Genomic DNA, 17,350 nt, shown 5'->3' with positions numbered 1-17,350 from the left:
TGGACTCTTAAAGTTTGGATTCAAGGATCCATGAGGTAGGAGCCTGCCACGGAGTGTGTTAGGATCCATCCTGGAGACTTAGGCGCAATGGCAGTAGGGAGTCAAGAGTGCCATGAACAAGTTGGTTTGGTGTGGAGAGACCTTTGTGTAATTGGGGACTCTTTGGTCGTACTGGATCTGAGCCCCATTTAGCCTTAATCCACAGCTGCTTCTGTACAGTATTATAGTTACTATTGTCTATTATTTGTGTTGCTGTAGCGTACAGGAGCTCCAGTCATGGAGCAGGAGTATGCTAGGTGCTGTACAAACACAACAAAGACTTTCCCTGCCCCAAAGAGCTTACTATTTGTATACCTATGAAACAGTCGTTTAGGATTCTGCCCCATACTGTAATATTTGGGTCAGGCTTCCGCTTCTATTTTTCCTTGTGTACGTTTTGGTCGTTAGCTTGACATAGGAGGGGTCAATATGTGACAGATGATCTGTGACCACAAGTTTGGTTTGTCATACACATTGTCTGCATGAGGATAAAATTTAATCATTGCACAACTTGACTTGAGCACCAAATAGGAACCAAGGAGCGCAAAGTGCGTGTTGTTTCTTTTCTTGCCATATGAAATACTGTTGTGCCCCCCCCCCCCTTCAGTATTTGTATGATTGCTAAGATTAAAGTATTTCACAAAATAAACTGTGGGCATTGTCAGTGGCCTTTTGAACTCCAGCCTGTGCTTGATTTGTGGAATTAAAATGTTTACCCCAGTTGGTAAGTATCAGTTGTATTTATTTGTGTTAAGTTGACCCCTGCTGCTACATTCCTAGTATACATACTCAACCCGACATACGTCCAATACATTTCTAGCGTTTGATATCTTGAAATTGTTACAGCAAATAATAATTTAACCTTGATGGAGGTGCAGTTTAGTAATTTAAGGTTAGGCCCCGAGAACTAGGAAATCCCCAAGTTCTGACATAGACTCAATGTTTTGGTTTTGTTGGATGCAGTTCCTCAGTTACTTTTCCCTCACTTCATTTGAATTAATTTCATAATTCTCTGTCTCCTATACTGAGCAGTAGGAAGAAACACCTGTAGTGATACTTGTGTTACATGCACAAAGAGCCAACGGGGATATATTCTTTTTAATCTAGATGACTTGTATCAGAGTAAGGAAAACAACAAAGAAATAACAAGAATAAAATCTTCCTGAAAGAGAGACAGTCTCATGCGGTAACATTCTGCAGCTGAAGAGGAACCTAAAATGGCAGCTGTCTCCCAACTGTTCCTACTGTGGGTAGGGAGACACCTCTGACCTCTTCATTCAGTCACATAGCTAAGAACATAAGAATGGCCGTATTGGGTCCGGCAAAAGGTCCATCTAGCCCAGGATTGTGTCTTCTGACACAATGCCAGGTGCCACAGAGGGAATGAACAGAACAGGTAATCATCAAGTGATCCATACCCTGTCGCCCATTCTCAGCGTCTGGCAACATAACTATGTAACTGCTCATTTCCATATTGCCCCAGAAGTCTTTACTGTACAGTTGTTAGTGCAAACGAAATATTCTTCAGCACAGTGCATTTACTTAGCCCAAATAAACAGTCCCCAAAACAGTCCAGCGTTCTCTAATCCTGTTCTTCCACTTACAGGAAAAGGATTAAAAAAGCTTGCATAGTTTGTAATGCTCTATCCACAAGCACAGATCTACCAGATGTCAGGATAAAAGGGGCGCTCTAATGGATGTGTGGGCCTCTGCTTGATGAGTAATTCTACATGACCGCAGTCAGGAACAGCCTTGCCTGTAGCTTTATCTAATCTAGCTGTTGTATGTCTGAGCTGGTCACCATGGTATCTTAGTGCTGAACTGCACCTATTCAAATAAAACTAAGCTGTTCAAAGGAGCTCCCCTCTCCTTTGGATAGTTGCATGGGAAAGATGTCCTTACTGGGGGAGCTGGCTTTAGTAAAAAGATGGGTCTCACATTTTGATCTGAGTGGTCAGGCTTGGGCGTAGTATCATCTTGTCTGGCAAAGAATTCCACAGCTAGGCTCCTGCAGTCTCCTTCCATAAGAAGAGGAAGTGTGGGTAAAATACAGTTAATGTTTAATCTAATGCAGCCTCTGGATTTCTCTCACTGATCTCAAACAGGCCATATGCACGTCTGCTGCAGCATGAGCAGTTTGCACACATATGCGCGCACGCTCTCTCTCTCTCAATAAGCCAGAAACTTTAGGCAATTTTCTGTTTCAAGCTCCTGTTAAAATGAAAGGAAGTTGATATTGTGCATAGATGGTTTAGCAAAACGTGCACAATGGTTTCATTTGAAAGACCTGTACTGTTATACTTTACCTATTTTAGAAATAGCTTGATAGTGTACTAACAAACGAAAGATGTAACGGACAATTCCTGAAGGTTAGGTTTTTAGATTGCTTTCTTTATATTTTTCAGATATTTTTCATATAAAGCATGTGACTGCTTTAAAAATGCACAAGTTTCAATTCTCCACAGGCTTATTTTCGAACAGTGGAATTGGTTGAGGAGCCTATACCTGGTTCACGAGGCCTGAGTTTCTACTTCAGGATCAACGGACTCCCCATCTTCATTAAGGGATCCAATTGGATTCCAGCAGATTCTTTCCAAGACAGAGTTTCCTCTGATATGTAAGTCATAATAAATATTCTTTAGATATTGAGTACTAAGAGCCAGATTCTGCCCCTCCTTATTCATGATGAATAGCACTCACTCTGTGAGCAGTCCCATTGACATCAACAGTGGAACTATCTTCAGTGGAGAGTTCTATTCAGTGCGAGAAAGGGGAGTAGAAATCAGGTCAATAAAGGGGAAGAGATTTGGCTCTTGCACAAAGGTAGTGTTCTGATGTTGTTGATGGATGAGTTCAGGGAGCCTGGGTGGTATTGGTAATCCTCAGAGCCTGATTCTGCTACCCTCAGTTAGTTAGGAGTGGGGCTACTTGTAGGGTAAGGTGTCTACTCAGAGTGACGAGGTTGGTAGAATTAGGCCCAACATGATTTATAAATGTCATTCAGGGTGCTGTAATGCATCTGTTAGTTTTTTCACTCTTTCTCAACATGCGAATATATGAGAGAAAAAAGACTCCGAGATATGTTTCAGAAATGGTTGGAAATTATTAAAATTCAAGGTAATATGTATATAAAACAAGGTAAAATCTAAAGGGAAAAGAAGATAACAAATCAAAGGAGCTACTTGGATAAATATAGTGTTTAATTATTTTTTTTAATAAAACATTTTTTAAGGGTGTGTCAAGGTTCCTTCCCCACTCTGAACTCTAGGGTACAGATGTGGGGACCTGCATGAAAACCTCCTAAGCTTACTTTTACCAGCTTAGGTTAAAACTTCCCCAAGGTACAAACTATTTTACCCTTTGCCCTTGGACTTTCACTGCCACCACCAAACGTTTAACCGGTTACTGGGAAAGAGTTGTTTGGAATCATCTTTCCCCCAAAAATCCTCACCAAAACCTTGCACCCCCCTTCCTGAGGAAGGTTTGGTAAAAATCCTCACCAATTTGCATAGGTGACCACAGACCCAAACCCTTGGATCTTAAGAACAATAAAAAAAGCATTCAGTTTCTTAAAAGAATTTTAATAGAAGAAAAGTAAAAAGAATCACCTCTGTAAAATCAGGATGGTAAATACCTTACAGGGTAATTAGACTCAAAACATAGAGAATCCCTCTAGGCAAAACCTTAAGTTACATAAAGACGCAAAAACAGGAATATCCATTCCATTCAGCACCGCTTATTTCTTCAGCCATTTAAAGAAATCATAATCTAATGCATATCTAGCTAGATTATTTACTAAGTTCTATGACTCCATTCCTGTTCTGTTCCTGGCAAAAGCATCACACAGACAGACAGACCCTTTGTTTCTCCCTCCCCCCAGCTTTTAAAAGTATCTTGTCTCCTCATTGGTCATTTTGCTCAGGTGCCAGCGAAGTTATCCTAGCTTCTTAACCCTTTACAGGTGAAAGGGTTTTTCCTCTGGCCAGGATGGATTTAAAGGTGTTTACCCTTCCCTTTATATTTATGACAGGGTGTTTGACTCTTTCTGGGATAGAACCTTAAGACCCAGTCCTGCAAACACTTGTTACTGAGTGTAGTACTTACTACCATGAGTAATCCCACTGGTTTGGTAGCAGGATTGAGCCCTTTTATTTGCAAGAATTTAGCTTTGGGAGTGAAGTGAACATTTATACAGATTTCTAGGGTGTCAGAATAGTCTTTCTGTCAAAGTGACTAGTCTTGGCCTGTCAGCTAATGATATACATAAATTGGATATATATATATATTTAAGAAAAAGGATAAGAGCCTGTGTAGGTTTCTCCTGGCTATCTAGTTTAGGGAGGGTGTAATTCCATATAACTGTTAGCTCTCCTGATTTAATTCTCTTTGTATTGAACAGGTTAAAGCTCATCTTGCAGTCCACAGTTGATGCTAACATGAATGCACTTCGTGTATGGGGAGGAGGAGTATATGAGCAAGATGAATTCTATGATATCTGCGATGAACTAGGAATAATGGTAAAAAATAAACAAGACAACTCAGCTCCTGTATTCCAAATTGACAAGAAAATAACAAATAGAAAATACTGGTGTGTAAGCAAGGCAGCTGAGTTAATAGTGGTACAGTAATCTGGGCTAAATTTTCAAAAGGAACTAATGATTTCTGGATATTCACCTTGAAACAATATAGGGGCCTCATTTTCATAGGACAGGTGCTCTGAAAATCAGGGTCCTTTAAGGTCTCACAAGTTGAGTACCCAAAAGTTAAAAACTTAACCTGTTAACGTTTGAATTTCCTTTTGCATGTGCATGTCTGCACAGGTGCACTCTAACATCTCGACCTTAACATTAAATTTATCTTGCATGTTGTTCTTTAGTTTCTCTTGTTTGTTTGTTTTGTTTAAAGAAAACTGGAGAGGAAAAAAAAGAGGGGAAGGTCATAGGCCATGGGCAGTAAGTGTCTGCTTATAGGTACAGTTATCCTACCTTAGGCCATGTACAGAATATTACTGCTGTTGTTGTGCACCAGAAATGTGTATAACAGCACAGTTGCAAAGTTAACAACTGTCACCTTGCCCGTTAGCAGGAATTGAATTTAAGACCTCCACAGCTGAAAGCATGAACCACTTGAGCATGAGCCTGTGGTGAAGGGTGCTCAGAGCTGTCACAAAACTCCCCAAACAACACCTAACCAAAACAAAGTACTGCAATGCTCATGCAATTCTTTCTCCAGAAGAGAAGATAAGAACTACACATGACAGGCGTTAGTCATGTTGATTGATGAACTGCTGGAAGACGCTCAGATACTACAGTGATGAGTGCCGTATAAGAACCTGTATCAAATAGAATCCTCTGTGGATTGGGTACAAAGGATGACTTGTCACATACATGAAACAGTGGGCTACACAAACACACGATTTTAAATATTTATAACTTTCCCCCCCTCAAATGTGGCTTACTTTGGCTTTTTTTTGTTCCGCGTGGAGATTGTGGGACCTTTTACTCATTCTGATTACTTACTCATGTGAGAGTAGCACTGCTGAAACCTGTGGGAGTACATGAATAAGTTCTCAACAGTGTGAGCACGGCCTGCACAATCAGAATTAACTACCCTGCTTATAGTTCCAGCTATTTTTGAATAATCCCATCAACTATTAAGGTAGTTGCGCTTTCTCTTCTGTTAAAAAAAAAAAAAAAAAATGTATTTCTGTAAAAAAAAAAAAAAAAAAAATCCTCTTAATCTCAAAACAGCTGAAGAGATTTAATTCAGGCTTTCCAAAAACTTTCAACTTTGGCCTGAGACCAAGCATGGAAAATTTCAGCCCAAAAGGAATATTTTGGGGAAAGCTGTAAGTCAGTTTAAACGTGACTGTAGTGGGAAAACCTGGTGCAAACACTACGGTGAAACTAGGTCCATAGCTCCAACTTACAAGACTGTAAATACACATCAGTGGTTTTTGATGAAACCGAGTATGTGAGTGAAGCTTGAGTTGTGTTTGTTATTAGAATCTTGAGAAGTGTGCCTACATCTACCATTCAGCATAACACACGGGAAAATGGAACAGTAAGATTTTCGCAAGAGAAACATTACATTAGCATTGTATATGACAGGGTCTTCTTCCCTCTGTTTGTGTATATGTCCCTTCGTAAACATTCTCTCTGAGATTTGCCTGTACAAGAGAGAAAATTCTTAGATATTCCTTACACTGAGTCCAAATTATTAGAACTTGGTGCCTAAAACTGGGCACCTAAATCTATTTTGGTCACCTAAACAAGGGCTCTGATTTTCAGTGCTTCTGAGCTCCTACAGTTCTCTTTGATTTGTAGGTACTCTAACCTAAATAGGCCATTTAGCTCCGTGCCCAGGCAGAACTCACTGGCCTTATTTAGTAACCTAAATATTGATGTAAGTACCTAAAATTAGGTCATCATTCTGAAAAAATTGAACTTTGATTTTAAAGAGAGGCTTCTCTGAAAATAAACCAAGAAATTTTTTAATATTGATGAATATGAATCTTCTACTTAACTTGCCTCTCTTGCTATCTTATAAAGAGTTGGAAAATGATTCAAAGTCAAGTCATGTAATGGGATAATATCTCAAGGAAAAAGGAAGTAACAATTCACTGGAGCTAGTATGCTAAATACCATCTTAGATACTTTTGAGACATGCCTTTATAAAGGGTGTTTGTCTCTACACAGTCTCCAATGGAGCCTGCACAGGTTTGTATTTTTTTTATTAGGCATGATTGTGCACTGATTTTTGCACTTTTTTCCGTTGTAAAGCTTCTGTGATTTTGCATTTATTAATGGATTTTTTAAAAATTGTTTTCAGATCTTTTAGGAAAGACCCACTGAATCATTCACGGAAGGGCATCCTCTCACTGCTGGAAGTGCTTAGCTGGCTCTCCTCTTTCTGCCTGGCATCTTGTCTGGAAAGGTGAGACACCATGTAGGGAGCAAGGCTTTTCCAGCAGCGATGTTTCTGTGACAACATTCTTCAGTAGGTCTTTCCCTTAGTAACCTGAAAATGAAAATACAGGATCTATTAGGAATCTCAAAATCATGGAAACTTTAAAAGGAAAACAGGTTGAAATGGATATCTGACTCATTGGACCGAAATATGTTCAGTTTTTTTGGAATTCCTTTTTTTGAGACATGAATGAAACAGCTTATTTGGATCAGGAGACTATGAAATTACAAGTGATGAATTCAATCAATGTGTAATTGATATTGGTTCATTTTCATTTTTGCTGTTAATCATTAAAATGATGTTAAAATAGTTTAGGGAGTTTCTTATTTATTTTTTAAGTTGTCATGGAGATATCTGCAGGATGTAAACATCAAGGAGGGAGAGAAATTGTCTGGGGTAGCCCAAGAAGGTAGAATTCATTGTATTAAAAATAAGCAAAGAAAAACTTACTTTGAATATCAGGAAAACATTTCTGATTATGGTATCTGTGGAGTAGATTGTCAAGAAAAAGTAGTGAGTTGAGTCAGTTGAAACTGGACTGGACAGAACATTACAAAATATATTGTATGGAATAATCTTGCACTGGTTGTAAGGGAATATAGATAGATTAGGTGACATAAAGGCTTTTCTCAACATTTTGTCATTGACCTTAGAGGTTTCTTGCAAGATATATCTATTTATCCAGGCTTTCTCTGAAGAGATACATTGAGTTATGGGAGGGTCTGGGTTTTCCCCCCACTCTGATGGATGGGAGATATCACTTCTTTTCTCTCAGTGTTAATTTAAGTTGATCTTGTGTTTTATGTGTTGTGTTGGGAAGCATGTCTGGAGTGTTACAGTAGCTGTACTTTAAATCATAACAAAATTAAATAAACTCATCAGTGTAATGACTTTCTTCTGCTAATAGCTAATGGGGATTTGTTGCTCTACTCATGGGTGTATGCCAAACACGCTGTAAAAGCCATAAGAACTTCATTCACTTATGGACAGAGTCTTCCATCTTCACTCATATTGAGTAAAATATGGCTTCCAAGTATTCTTATTGGGAGCAGTGGAGCTACTTGCAAACCATGGGTAAGGTGGAAGAATCTAGATCATAATGATGAAGAAATGGCTTAAAACATTAAAATTGAGGAAATTAACTCTGGGGGTGTATGTGCACATGAAAGTTGAGCTCATCTGGGGTGTATCTGTTTTGGTGACACCTCCAGTATTCATGTACAGTGAGTAAGTTAAAAATTTCTACCTCATCTGCTGTTTAAGACAAATAATTCCATCTGAACTGAAGTCCATGTGAACTGAAAATCATTCACTAAGTGCAGAAAAATATTTGCTGACAGGTTTTTTATTTCCTTTTTCTTGCTCTGTAGATTTGGCAGGATTTTATGTTTGCATGTGCCCTTTACCCAACTGACCAGAACTACTTAGAATCAGTAAGAGCAGAAGTTACTCATCAGGTATGTTGTTCAGTAGTGTCAAGGACCCATATTTCAGTATGCTTGTATTGACTGTTTCATTTCTGTTGTTCATTGTTTGACATGAGTTTCTTTAAAGACTGCAGTCTATTGTGCACTCAAGTAACAAACACACACACAAGCAAGAAAACGGAGTGAGCCTGTAGAAAAGCAAGGCAGAACATGGTGGGCAGAGGAATGTAGAAGTCATCCTAGGGGTAACATGGGGTCCCCCTGTCCTGTCTTCCTACTCTAATCTCACCTCTACTTGTACATGTTTTAGAAGAAGAGGAGATTATATATTTTGCTGGCCTGGGCTGTGTATCATTTCATTATTAATTTTTTTTAAATCTATTTTTCTGGCCAGGCAGGGAAGTTGTTTTTTTGCGGGTTGAAAAAAGTGTTGTGTTATATGCCTTGTGGAAAAGTAAAGATGAAAACATTAAATATTTTGTTCTTTTATAGTCTACCAAAAATGTGAATTTCCAGTAGTTTCAAAGATGTACAAATTTAGGACTTGGTTCTGCAAACTGATGAGTAACTTTATTCATGTGAGTATTTCCTTTGAAGTCTGTATGATTACTCATGGAGTAAAGTTACTGACATGTCAATTTGCAGCATTGGTTCCTTATTCCCTTGGCTGCAATAGTACTGTATCCTTTGGAATCTTTCATATTTCTTGTCATTGAGATCACTTCAGCAAGTGTAGAAACCAGCCAGTATTGTTTGAACTCTGTGCAACTTGCATAAACTTTACAAGATATCCAGTTAAAGGGAAGTAATTGAATTTTAATTTAGAAACTGTGACTTCTATTTCAGGTAAAGAGATTAAAATCTCACCCATGCATCATTTTATGGAGTGGAAACAATGAAAATGAGGCAGCAGTTGCAGGCAACTGGTTCTCCATACCACATGCTGAGATGAAAGTTTATTTCAAAGACTATGTGACACTTTATGTGAAGAACATCCGAGAAATTGTTCTTGCTGTAAGTGAAATTTTCAGGGGCATAGCGCCCGCCCCCAAATTGTCTTGCAAAAGGTTTTAAAGTCTACAATTTGGGCCAAATTTCCTTGAGTTGTTTAAGGGAACAGATTTACAGAAGCAGTGTGGACATGCTGACAACAATACGTAAAAACCATGGTGAAGACTGCTGTGATTGTGTTTTACAGATTCTCATTGCAGTTTTTGCAGCTTTTCTCCTTGTTCTGGAAGTTTTAGAGCTTTGCTTGATGTCATACAGTGATACCTGCTTGTAATGAAGTTATTTACAGTGAAATTCTGCTTAGAATGGAGTGTATTGAAAATCACAAATTGCTGGACTTTCACTTCTTGTGGGTTATGTAAGGACACAGAATGCAAAGATGAGACCTGTCATTTGCCACCAGTGCCCACTGATGCAGCTCCACTGACTGTGGTAGGAACATAAGGCAGGTTTAGAGGACATGCTGGTAAAAAGGCCTGCAGCCCATGTACAGTCTTTCTGGCACCAGTAGAGTTACATGTGATACAAGACTTGCCTAAAATTCTCAGTGTGGATGCAACAGTAGTGAAACTCACTCCATTTTAATCAGGTTCCACTGCAGTAATTCCAGATTAAATGCTGCATTCCAAAGGGATGATCAAATCCTACTTTACCTTTGTTTTGGCTGATCAGAGGATGAGAGAGAAGACTGATGAAAAAGAAAACATGTTAGAGGGAAAAGGATGAGTAAGAATTCCTCTCTCCCAGTCTTGCTGCAGCAACTCTCAGTAGGAGATGGAGTTAAGCTGGTTTACCTATTCCCTTCTTGGAGTGAAGGCATGGCCTTCCAGAGAGGTCCCCTCAGCATCTGGCAGTGCCTCCTACAATTGAAGGGGTAGGAGGGAACCTGCCACCACTTGTGGTGAAGAGCTCTCTCTCTTCTTGCAATGAAACGCCACTGTTTTTGACTTCAGAGAGAGAGTAGACTGAAAGTTGCCTCTGTGACACCAATAAAGAATAAGTTGCTCTACATGGCATTTCATTCCTGAATAGCTATGCAGAGAGTAATGCCTGAACTACAGATGAATGCTTTGATCTCTCTAGCTAGCTAAAATACAGAGTATGCAGTACAGAGATATGCAAAGTGAAACTGACATTCTGCCAGTTAAAACATTTCTCCTCTACCAAGAAATATTAATTTTCTACCCTGCAGTAGCTACCCCCTTATCCCTGTTGCTTCATGGCTCACAGGCTACTTTAGAATACGATGATTTTGGACTAAACTGGTTTTACTGGCTATGCTGAAATTACAGTAGATGCATACCACCATCAATTTACGTGCATCAACCCAGGCAATCAAAGTGTAATCTAAAAACAATATAGATGTTGTCATTAGTGATTGCATGCTACTGGCTTTAAGGAGCTTGTAGGGCCATTCTAGTCCTGGAAATTTAAGGGTACAGGAAAACCATGAGGGGGAAACTGATAAAAGGGGAAGCTTTGAGAGAAACTGCTCAATAAGGGTGAAGCGACTGATAAACCAAAATGGCTGATGTAATATACTCGACAAATTTCTGCATTAAAGCTTAAATCTAACAAGTTCGTATTGACAACATTGCTAATATATTAACACAACTATGTTTTACAATTACTGTCAATATTAATCTAAATTGTAATATGGACTCAAGAACAACATAGTCCTGATTAGTGTCTTAGCCAAAAATAGTTCTTTGCTCAAAGTGGATTCATTTGTTGTTTGTTAATAACAATAACATAGAGTACTGAGACACTTCACAAAATATGTGATAGATGTGTCACTGTCCTGGAGAACTTATACAATCTAACTCTAACAAATGTGATTTGTCTTGTAATTAAAATTTCTATCTACTGTAAATGCTATTATTATTTTAGTATCAACACATTTAACAGGAATACAAAGGTATGTATTTTAGTTATCATTTTGGGCATAATTCTCCAGTAAGCTACACATGGAAAAATACACACACCATTGTGTACCTGTATTTGTAGGTTCTTCTTTGAGTGCTTGTTCATGTCAATTCCAAACAGGTGTGTGCGTACGCATGCACAGCAGCCAGAAGATTTTTCTCATAGCAGCATCCGTCGGGTTGGCCTGGGCACCCCCTGCAGTCACACCTTAATGGCGCTCAATATAGAGCCTTGCCGACCCGCCACCCCCTCAGTTCCTTCTTACCGCCAGTGACAGTTAACTGGAACGTCCCATAGCTCTTGCTTTATCAAGCATCTCTATCTGTGTCATTTGTTTATAGTTCTTCTGTAGTTAATAGTTGTTTAGAGTTTGTTGAGGGTTCTCCCTCTGACTCCCCGGAGCTGTGGTGTGCCATTGTCCCCGGGGTTCAAAAAGTGTGAGGTCTGCGCCAAGTGCATATCAAAAAATGACCCATGAGTTCCGCCCCAGAACTTTGAAAGAGAGAGAACTGCAGCTCAGAGTTCTGCTTATGGAGGCAGCTCTTTGCCCCATTCAGACCTGGGATCTGGGATTCTGCACCCAGCACCTCCTCCTGGCACCATCATCCTGGGAACAGGTGCTAAGGAAGGACTCTTCGCGAGATGCTCGGCACCGTCATGGCTCTTCTCACGTCCATTTGGTGGGTAGGCACCGGTCTCAATCGCCGGTGCCTCAGAAGAAAAAGAAGCCGGAGGCAGCTCAGGACTTATTGTGCCTCACGGTGCCGTTCTCACCTCCAAAGAGGGATGAACCGCCGGCGCTGGCAGCACCGGCCCGCCCCACAGTACAGTCAAGAGGGAAGCCGGCCATGCTGGCTTGCCTTCTACACAGCACCCCCCGTGCCAGGAGCTCTGGAATGAGAGCCCAGTCATTCCTCTAGTTCTGAACACTCTGCGCCTTGCAGCCCAGCTCTTCTGTGGTCTTCATTTTCGAAAACCTCGGAGTCAGAGTCCGACTCCTATCGCTCTGGCAGAAATAGGAGCAGGAGATCCAGGTCGCGTCAAGGGAGACGAGCCTACCTGGCACTGTGGCCTCCACAGTGGCAAAACCTGACGCAGTGGCCCTTCTGGACGCCCTGGGCCTTCCATCAAAGCCAGGGACGAAGCCAAGGATCGCACTCAGCAGCAACATTGGTAGCTTCTGCTACCTTCGTATCACCTTCTGCAGCTTTGGTGCTCTCCGACACACTGCGGCCAGCTACTGAGGTGCCGCCGCTTACATCGACGCCGTCGGCTGTGGCATCATCGCCAGACTCATTGGTACCGGCACCGACATCTGCACCAGCACCAACAGCAATGCCAACAGCGCCACCTACAGCCCTGGCGTAGGTGTCTTCTGTCCCAGCACCGAGGGGCACAGCACCGTCCGGGTCACCACCATCCCGGGATCCCCAGGACTCACGGGACCCCTTGGGCGCTGATGGGAGGGAACAGCTGCCCTTTACGAGGGCTTCTTCCTCTTTCTTGCTAGATGAGGCACTGGCAGGCACCACTATAGCTCCAGGCTTGGAGGACAGCAGGGTGTTGCAGCAATTGCTGCGGCGAGTTGCCCAGGGCCTGGGTATTCAGGCAGAGGAGGTAGTGGAGGATGCGGATCCCACGGTGGATATCCTCCCGCCCTCTGGACTGCACGCATTGGTCTGCCTCTTATCAAGACCATATTGGACACGATCAAAACTTCATTGCCACCCACAGCTAAGTGCAATGAAAGGTGCTACTTTGTGCCATCTAAGGGCTATGAGCATCTGTACTCACATCCACCGCCTGATTCCCTTGTCGTGGACGCTGCCAACCAGTGTGAGCAGCAAAGCTACCAGGGACCCTCCCTTAAGAACAGGGAGGTGAAAAGACTCGACCTTTTCGGAGAAAGGTCTATTCTATGGGCGGGTTGCAGCTCCACATTTCAAATCAGCAACTACTGAATAATACATGTGGGGCAATGGCAAAATTTGCAGAGCTGCTGCCGCAAGATTCCCATGCCGAGTTCTTGGCCTTGGTTGAGGAAGGTAAGCTCATTTCCTGAGCTTTCCTGCAGGCTGTGCTGGACAGAACTGATGTGCCCACGAGGGCTGATGGCTACAGGTGTGGCCATGAGAAGGGGCTCCTGGCTTCAGGTCTCTGGTCTCCCTTACAAGGTCCAGCAGACCATACAGGACCTTCCCTTTGAGGGTGTGACTCTGTTTTCCGGAAGGATGGATAAAAGGCTTCATAGCCTAAAGGACTCGAGCCACCCTCAAGTTGTTGGGCCTTCACACCCGTGCCACACAGCGGTTCTACCAACAACAGAACAACTCGCTCCTATCTCTAGGGGCAGTGGAAGAGATTCCTCAGAAGCAGAAGGGCGTTCCCGGTATTTCCCATCCTAGACCTGCGGGAGCTCAACAACTTCATGAAGAAACTCAAGTTCCGCATGGTCTCTTTGGCCTCCATCATCCCATCATTGGATCCAGGGGACTGGTACGCCACCCTTGACTTGAAGAACACATACTTTCACATAGCAATCACACTGCCCCATCTCAGGTTTGTGGTGAGCAAAAACCACTAGTAGTTCACAGTCCTCCCGTTTGGCCTGTCAGTGGCACCTCGAGTGTCTACCAAGTGCATGGCAGTTGTGGCCGCATTCCTGCACAGGTGGCAGGTACAGGTGTTCCCATACTTCGATGACTGGCTCATCAAGGGCCACTCCAAGACTCAAGTGGAGGCACAAGTCGACTTCATAAGAGCGACGTTTGACAAACTGGGCCTCCTTCTGAACAACGGGAAATCAACGCTGTCCCTGATTCAGCGGATAGAGTTTATAGGGGCAATACTGGACTCGACTTAAGCCAGAAGTGAAGTTCCAGGCCCTGGGTGACATCATTCGAGGTCTCAGGTATTTCCCCATCACCACAGCTAGGAATTGCCTGAAACTTCTACGACACATCGCTGTTTGTACCTATGTGGTGCAGCATGCCAGACTCAGACTTCAACCTCTTCAGTCATGGCTAGTGTCGGTGTATCGGCCAGGCCGGGACAGCTTGGACAGGATTGTGACCCTGTCTCACCAGGTCCTCAACTCCTTCCTGTGGTGGTTCGATCCACAGGTACTATGTCCAGGGGTCCCCTTCACCAGCCTTCAGCCGTCTCTCTCGCTAGCGACGGATGCACTGGGCTGGGGAGCACATCTGGGAGTCCTCAGGACTCAAGGCCTCTGGTCTTGGGCAGAGCTCACTCTCCACATCAATGTCAGAGAGCTGAGACTTTCCGAACCTACTTATCAGGGAAATGTGTATCAGTAATGACAGACAGCACCACGGTGATATTCTGAACCAACAAACAGGGGTGCATGCTCCACTCCCCTGTGCCAGGAAGCACTCATGTGGGACTTCTGCGTAGAGCCTTCAATACACCTTCAAGCATCGTACCTCCCCAGGATATTGAACGAGTTGGTGGACTATCTCAGCAGGTCATTCCACGGGCACAAGGGGTCCTTATGCCCAGACATTGCGAACTCAATCTTCCAACAGTGGGGATTTCCCCAGATAAACCTGTTCGCCAAACAACGCAACAGGAAGTGTCTGCAATTTTGCTCCTTCCTGAATCGCAGTCTGGGCTCCATCACAGATGCATTCCTCCTCCCATGGGGAGACCATCTCCTTTACACGTTTCCGCCTATTCTGCTCGTTCACAAGGTACTCCTCAAAATGTGACGGGAACGAGCTTCAGTGATACTGATAGCTCCAGGTTGGCCTCGCCAGCACTGTTACACATCGCTTCTGGAAATGTCTGTGGAAGCCCCAGTTACCTTGCTGCTCTTCCCGGACTTATTGACCCAGGGTCATGGTGGTCTCCAGCACCCGAACCTCAAGTACCTGCACCTCATGGCATGGAAGCTCCATGGCTGAACCCAATAGAGGTCTCCTGTTCAGACCTGGTCAAACAAGTTCTCCTTTGCAATAGAAAGCCCTCCACCAGGGCTACCTACCTTGCCAAGTGGAAGAGATTCGCAATCTGGTCAGCGCAACACGGTTCGTCACCCGTGCTCGCCTCTTTACTGCTTATATTGGACTATCTTGTCCACCTCAAGCAGCAGGGGCTGTCCATGTCGTCACTGAGGGTTTGGCCACCAAAATGTGTTGTTCATGTCCATTCCAATATCCACCCTCCTACTCCTCTGTCAGAGTCACTGGCAAGAAGGAACTGAGGGGGTGGCGGGTTGGATGGGCTCTATGTTGAGCGCCATGAAGGTGCGACTCCAGGGGGCACCCAGGCTGACCTGACAGATGCTGCTATGGGAAAAATCTTCCGTCTGCCATACACATACCTGATTGGAATGGACATGAACAACACATCTTGAAGAACAGCAGTTACGAGAAGGTAAGTAATCATTTTTTTTCTAGGTTTCTATCATTTCTGTGATCATGTGCACAAACTGTGTTGCTGTGCATGCAGATGGCTTAGTGAAATGCTTCTGGTAGGCATCGTATGTCACCTGATTTGACTGCACAGTGTCTCCAATCCAGTAAAGCACTGAAGTGTCTGCTTCACTTTAAGCATATAGGTGGATAGATTTTTAAGGCCGGAAGAAACCATTACGATCTGCTGTCTGAACTCCTATGGCATAACACAAGCCATAGAATTTCACCAAGCAATTTCTCCATCAAGCCAATTACATCTGGCTAAGCTAGAATCTATCACTTGGAAAAACATCCAGCCTTCATATCAAGGCTTCAGTGATGGAGAGTGTAGCATATCCTTAGATAAGCAGTTCTTGTGATTAACTGTTCACACAGTTAAAAACGAGTGAATGAAATTACTTGTGCTTAAACTGAAGCCTGTGGCTAACTGCTTTGCTATATTGGAGCTAATAGTGGTAACTGTGAATGTAGAACCAAGGGCTTCCCTTACTGAAAATGTGTCCCTAAATGTTTTATAATTTCAAAGAAACCCTTCAGTATTTGGCACTGACGAGAGGCAGTGTGTAGTAGTGGTTAAATATATGTAATTTGAAACAACTCTAAATCCTGCCCTTCATAAAGTTGCATCTGGCCTAAAATGCACAGCCAGGTCAAACAAAACCAAAGCACAATGCCACAGACTGTAATGACAGCATATTTTGAATGTATTAAGACTGAGGCTTGTAGGTTGTCTGTAACAAAGGGGGGAAAAAAGGGAAAAATCTTAGCATTGCTGCTGCAAAAGTAATCATTTTACTTAAAGGAACTGTCTCACCACACAAATGTTAATGATAATTTTGTTTATTTTCCACTAGAAGTGCTTTAAATAGCTGTTACTAATAATGTAGACACATTTAAAGATAGGAAATCCCTTGATCTGAGGCAAGAGAATCCCTTTCCCTAAGATTTTCAAAACTGAACTTTAGTTTCAAATTCCTCTCCACTCAGAACGCAGCCTACATTGTACTAGCAGATGAGGCTAATAAGCTTCCATGGGCAAGAAGTAGCTGGATTCCTCCTGCTTTGCAACTTATTATTCACACCTAGAGTTGGATACACTGAGGATAGACTCCACTTTCTGTCCTGGGCTTAATAAAGTACTAGTTATCAAGGGCCAAATTGTGGAGTTTTTCACACTGCTCACAGTAGCGGGCAGTGCATAGCCTCCGTGCCCCAGGGGGACAACTGGGAGGCATTGTGTTTCAAAGGAGTACAGTTCCTCTAATAAAAAGAAAAGGAGTACTTGTGGCACGTTAGAGACGAACCAATTTATTTGAGCATAAGCTTTCATGAGCTACAGCTCACTTCATCGGACGCATACTGTGGAAAATACAGAAGATGTTTTTATTCACACAAACCATGAAAAAATGGGTGTTTATCACTACAAAAGGTTTTCTCTCCCCCCACCCTACTCTCCTGCTGGTAATAGCTTATCTAAAGTGATCACTCTCCTTACAATGTGTATGATAATCAAGGTGGGCCATTTCCAGCACAAATCCAGGT

The 17,350-nt window shown here is 42.6% G+C and overlaps 1 protein-coding gene across 3 annotated transcripts in view; it reads left to right on the top strand.

Annotated features, from left to right (window-relative positions):
* The window catches only part of MANBA (mannosidase beta), a 75,977-nt gene that overhangs the window by 40,781 nt on the left and 17,846 nt on the right, over positions 1-17,350 (top strand). For all 3 annotated transcript variants that reach the window (XM_048846629.2, XM_048846630.2, XM_048846627.2), the window contains exons 8-11: positions 2,505-2,656; positions 4,439-4,556; positions 8,379-8,465; positions 9,282-9,449. In XM_048846629.2, the coding sequence (XP_048702586.1) occupies positions 2,505-2,656; positions 4,439-4,556; positions 8,379-8,465; positions 9,282-9,449 (525 nt within the window). The remainder of the gene's footprint in view (positions 1-2,504; positions 2,657-4,438; positions 4,557-8,378; positions 8,466-9,281; positions 9,450-17,350) is intronic.

Source organism: Caretta caretta, chromosome 4, assembly GCF_965140235.1.
Source record: "Caretta caretta isolate rCarCar2 chromosome 4, rCarCar1.hap1, whole genome shotgun sequence".
In the NCBI taxonomy this organism is placed as follows: Eukaryota; Metazoa; Chordata; order Testudines; family Cheloniidae; genus Caretta; species Caretta caretta.
Note: the sequence above shows the minus strand (reverse complement) of the source record. Positions and strands in the feature narration are given on the sequence as shown.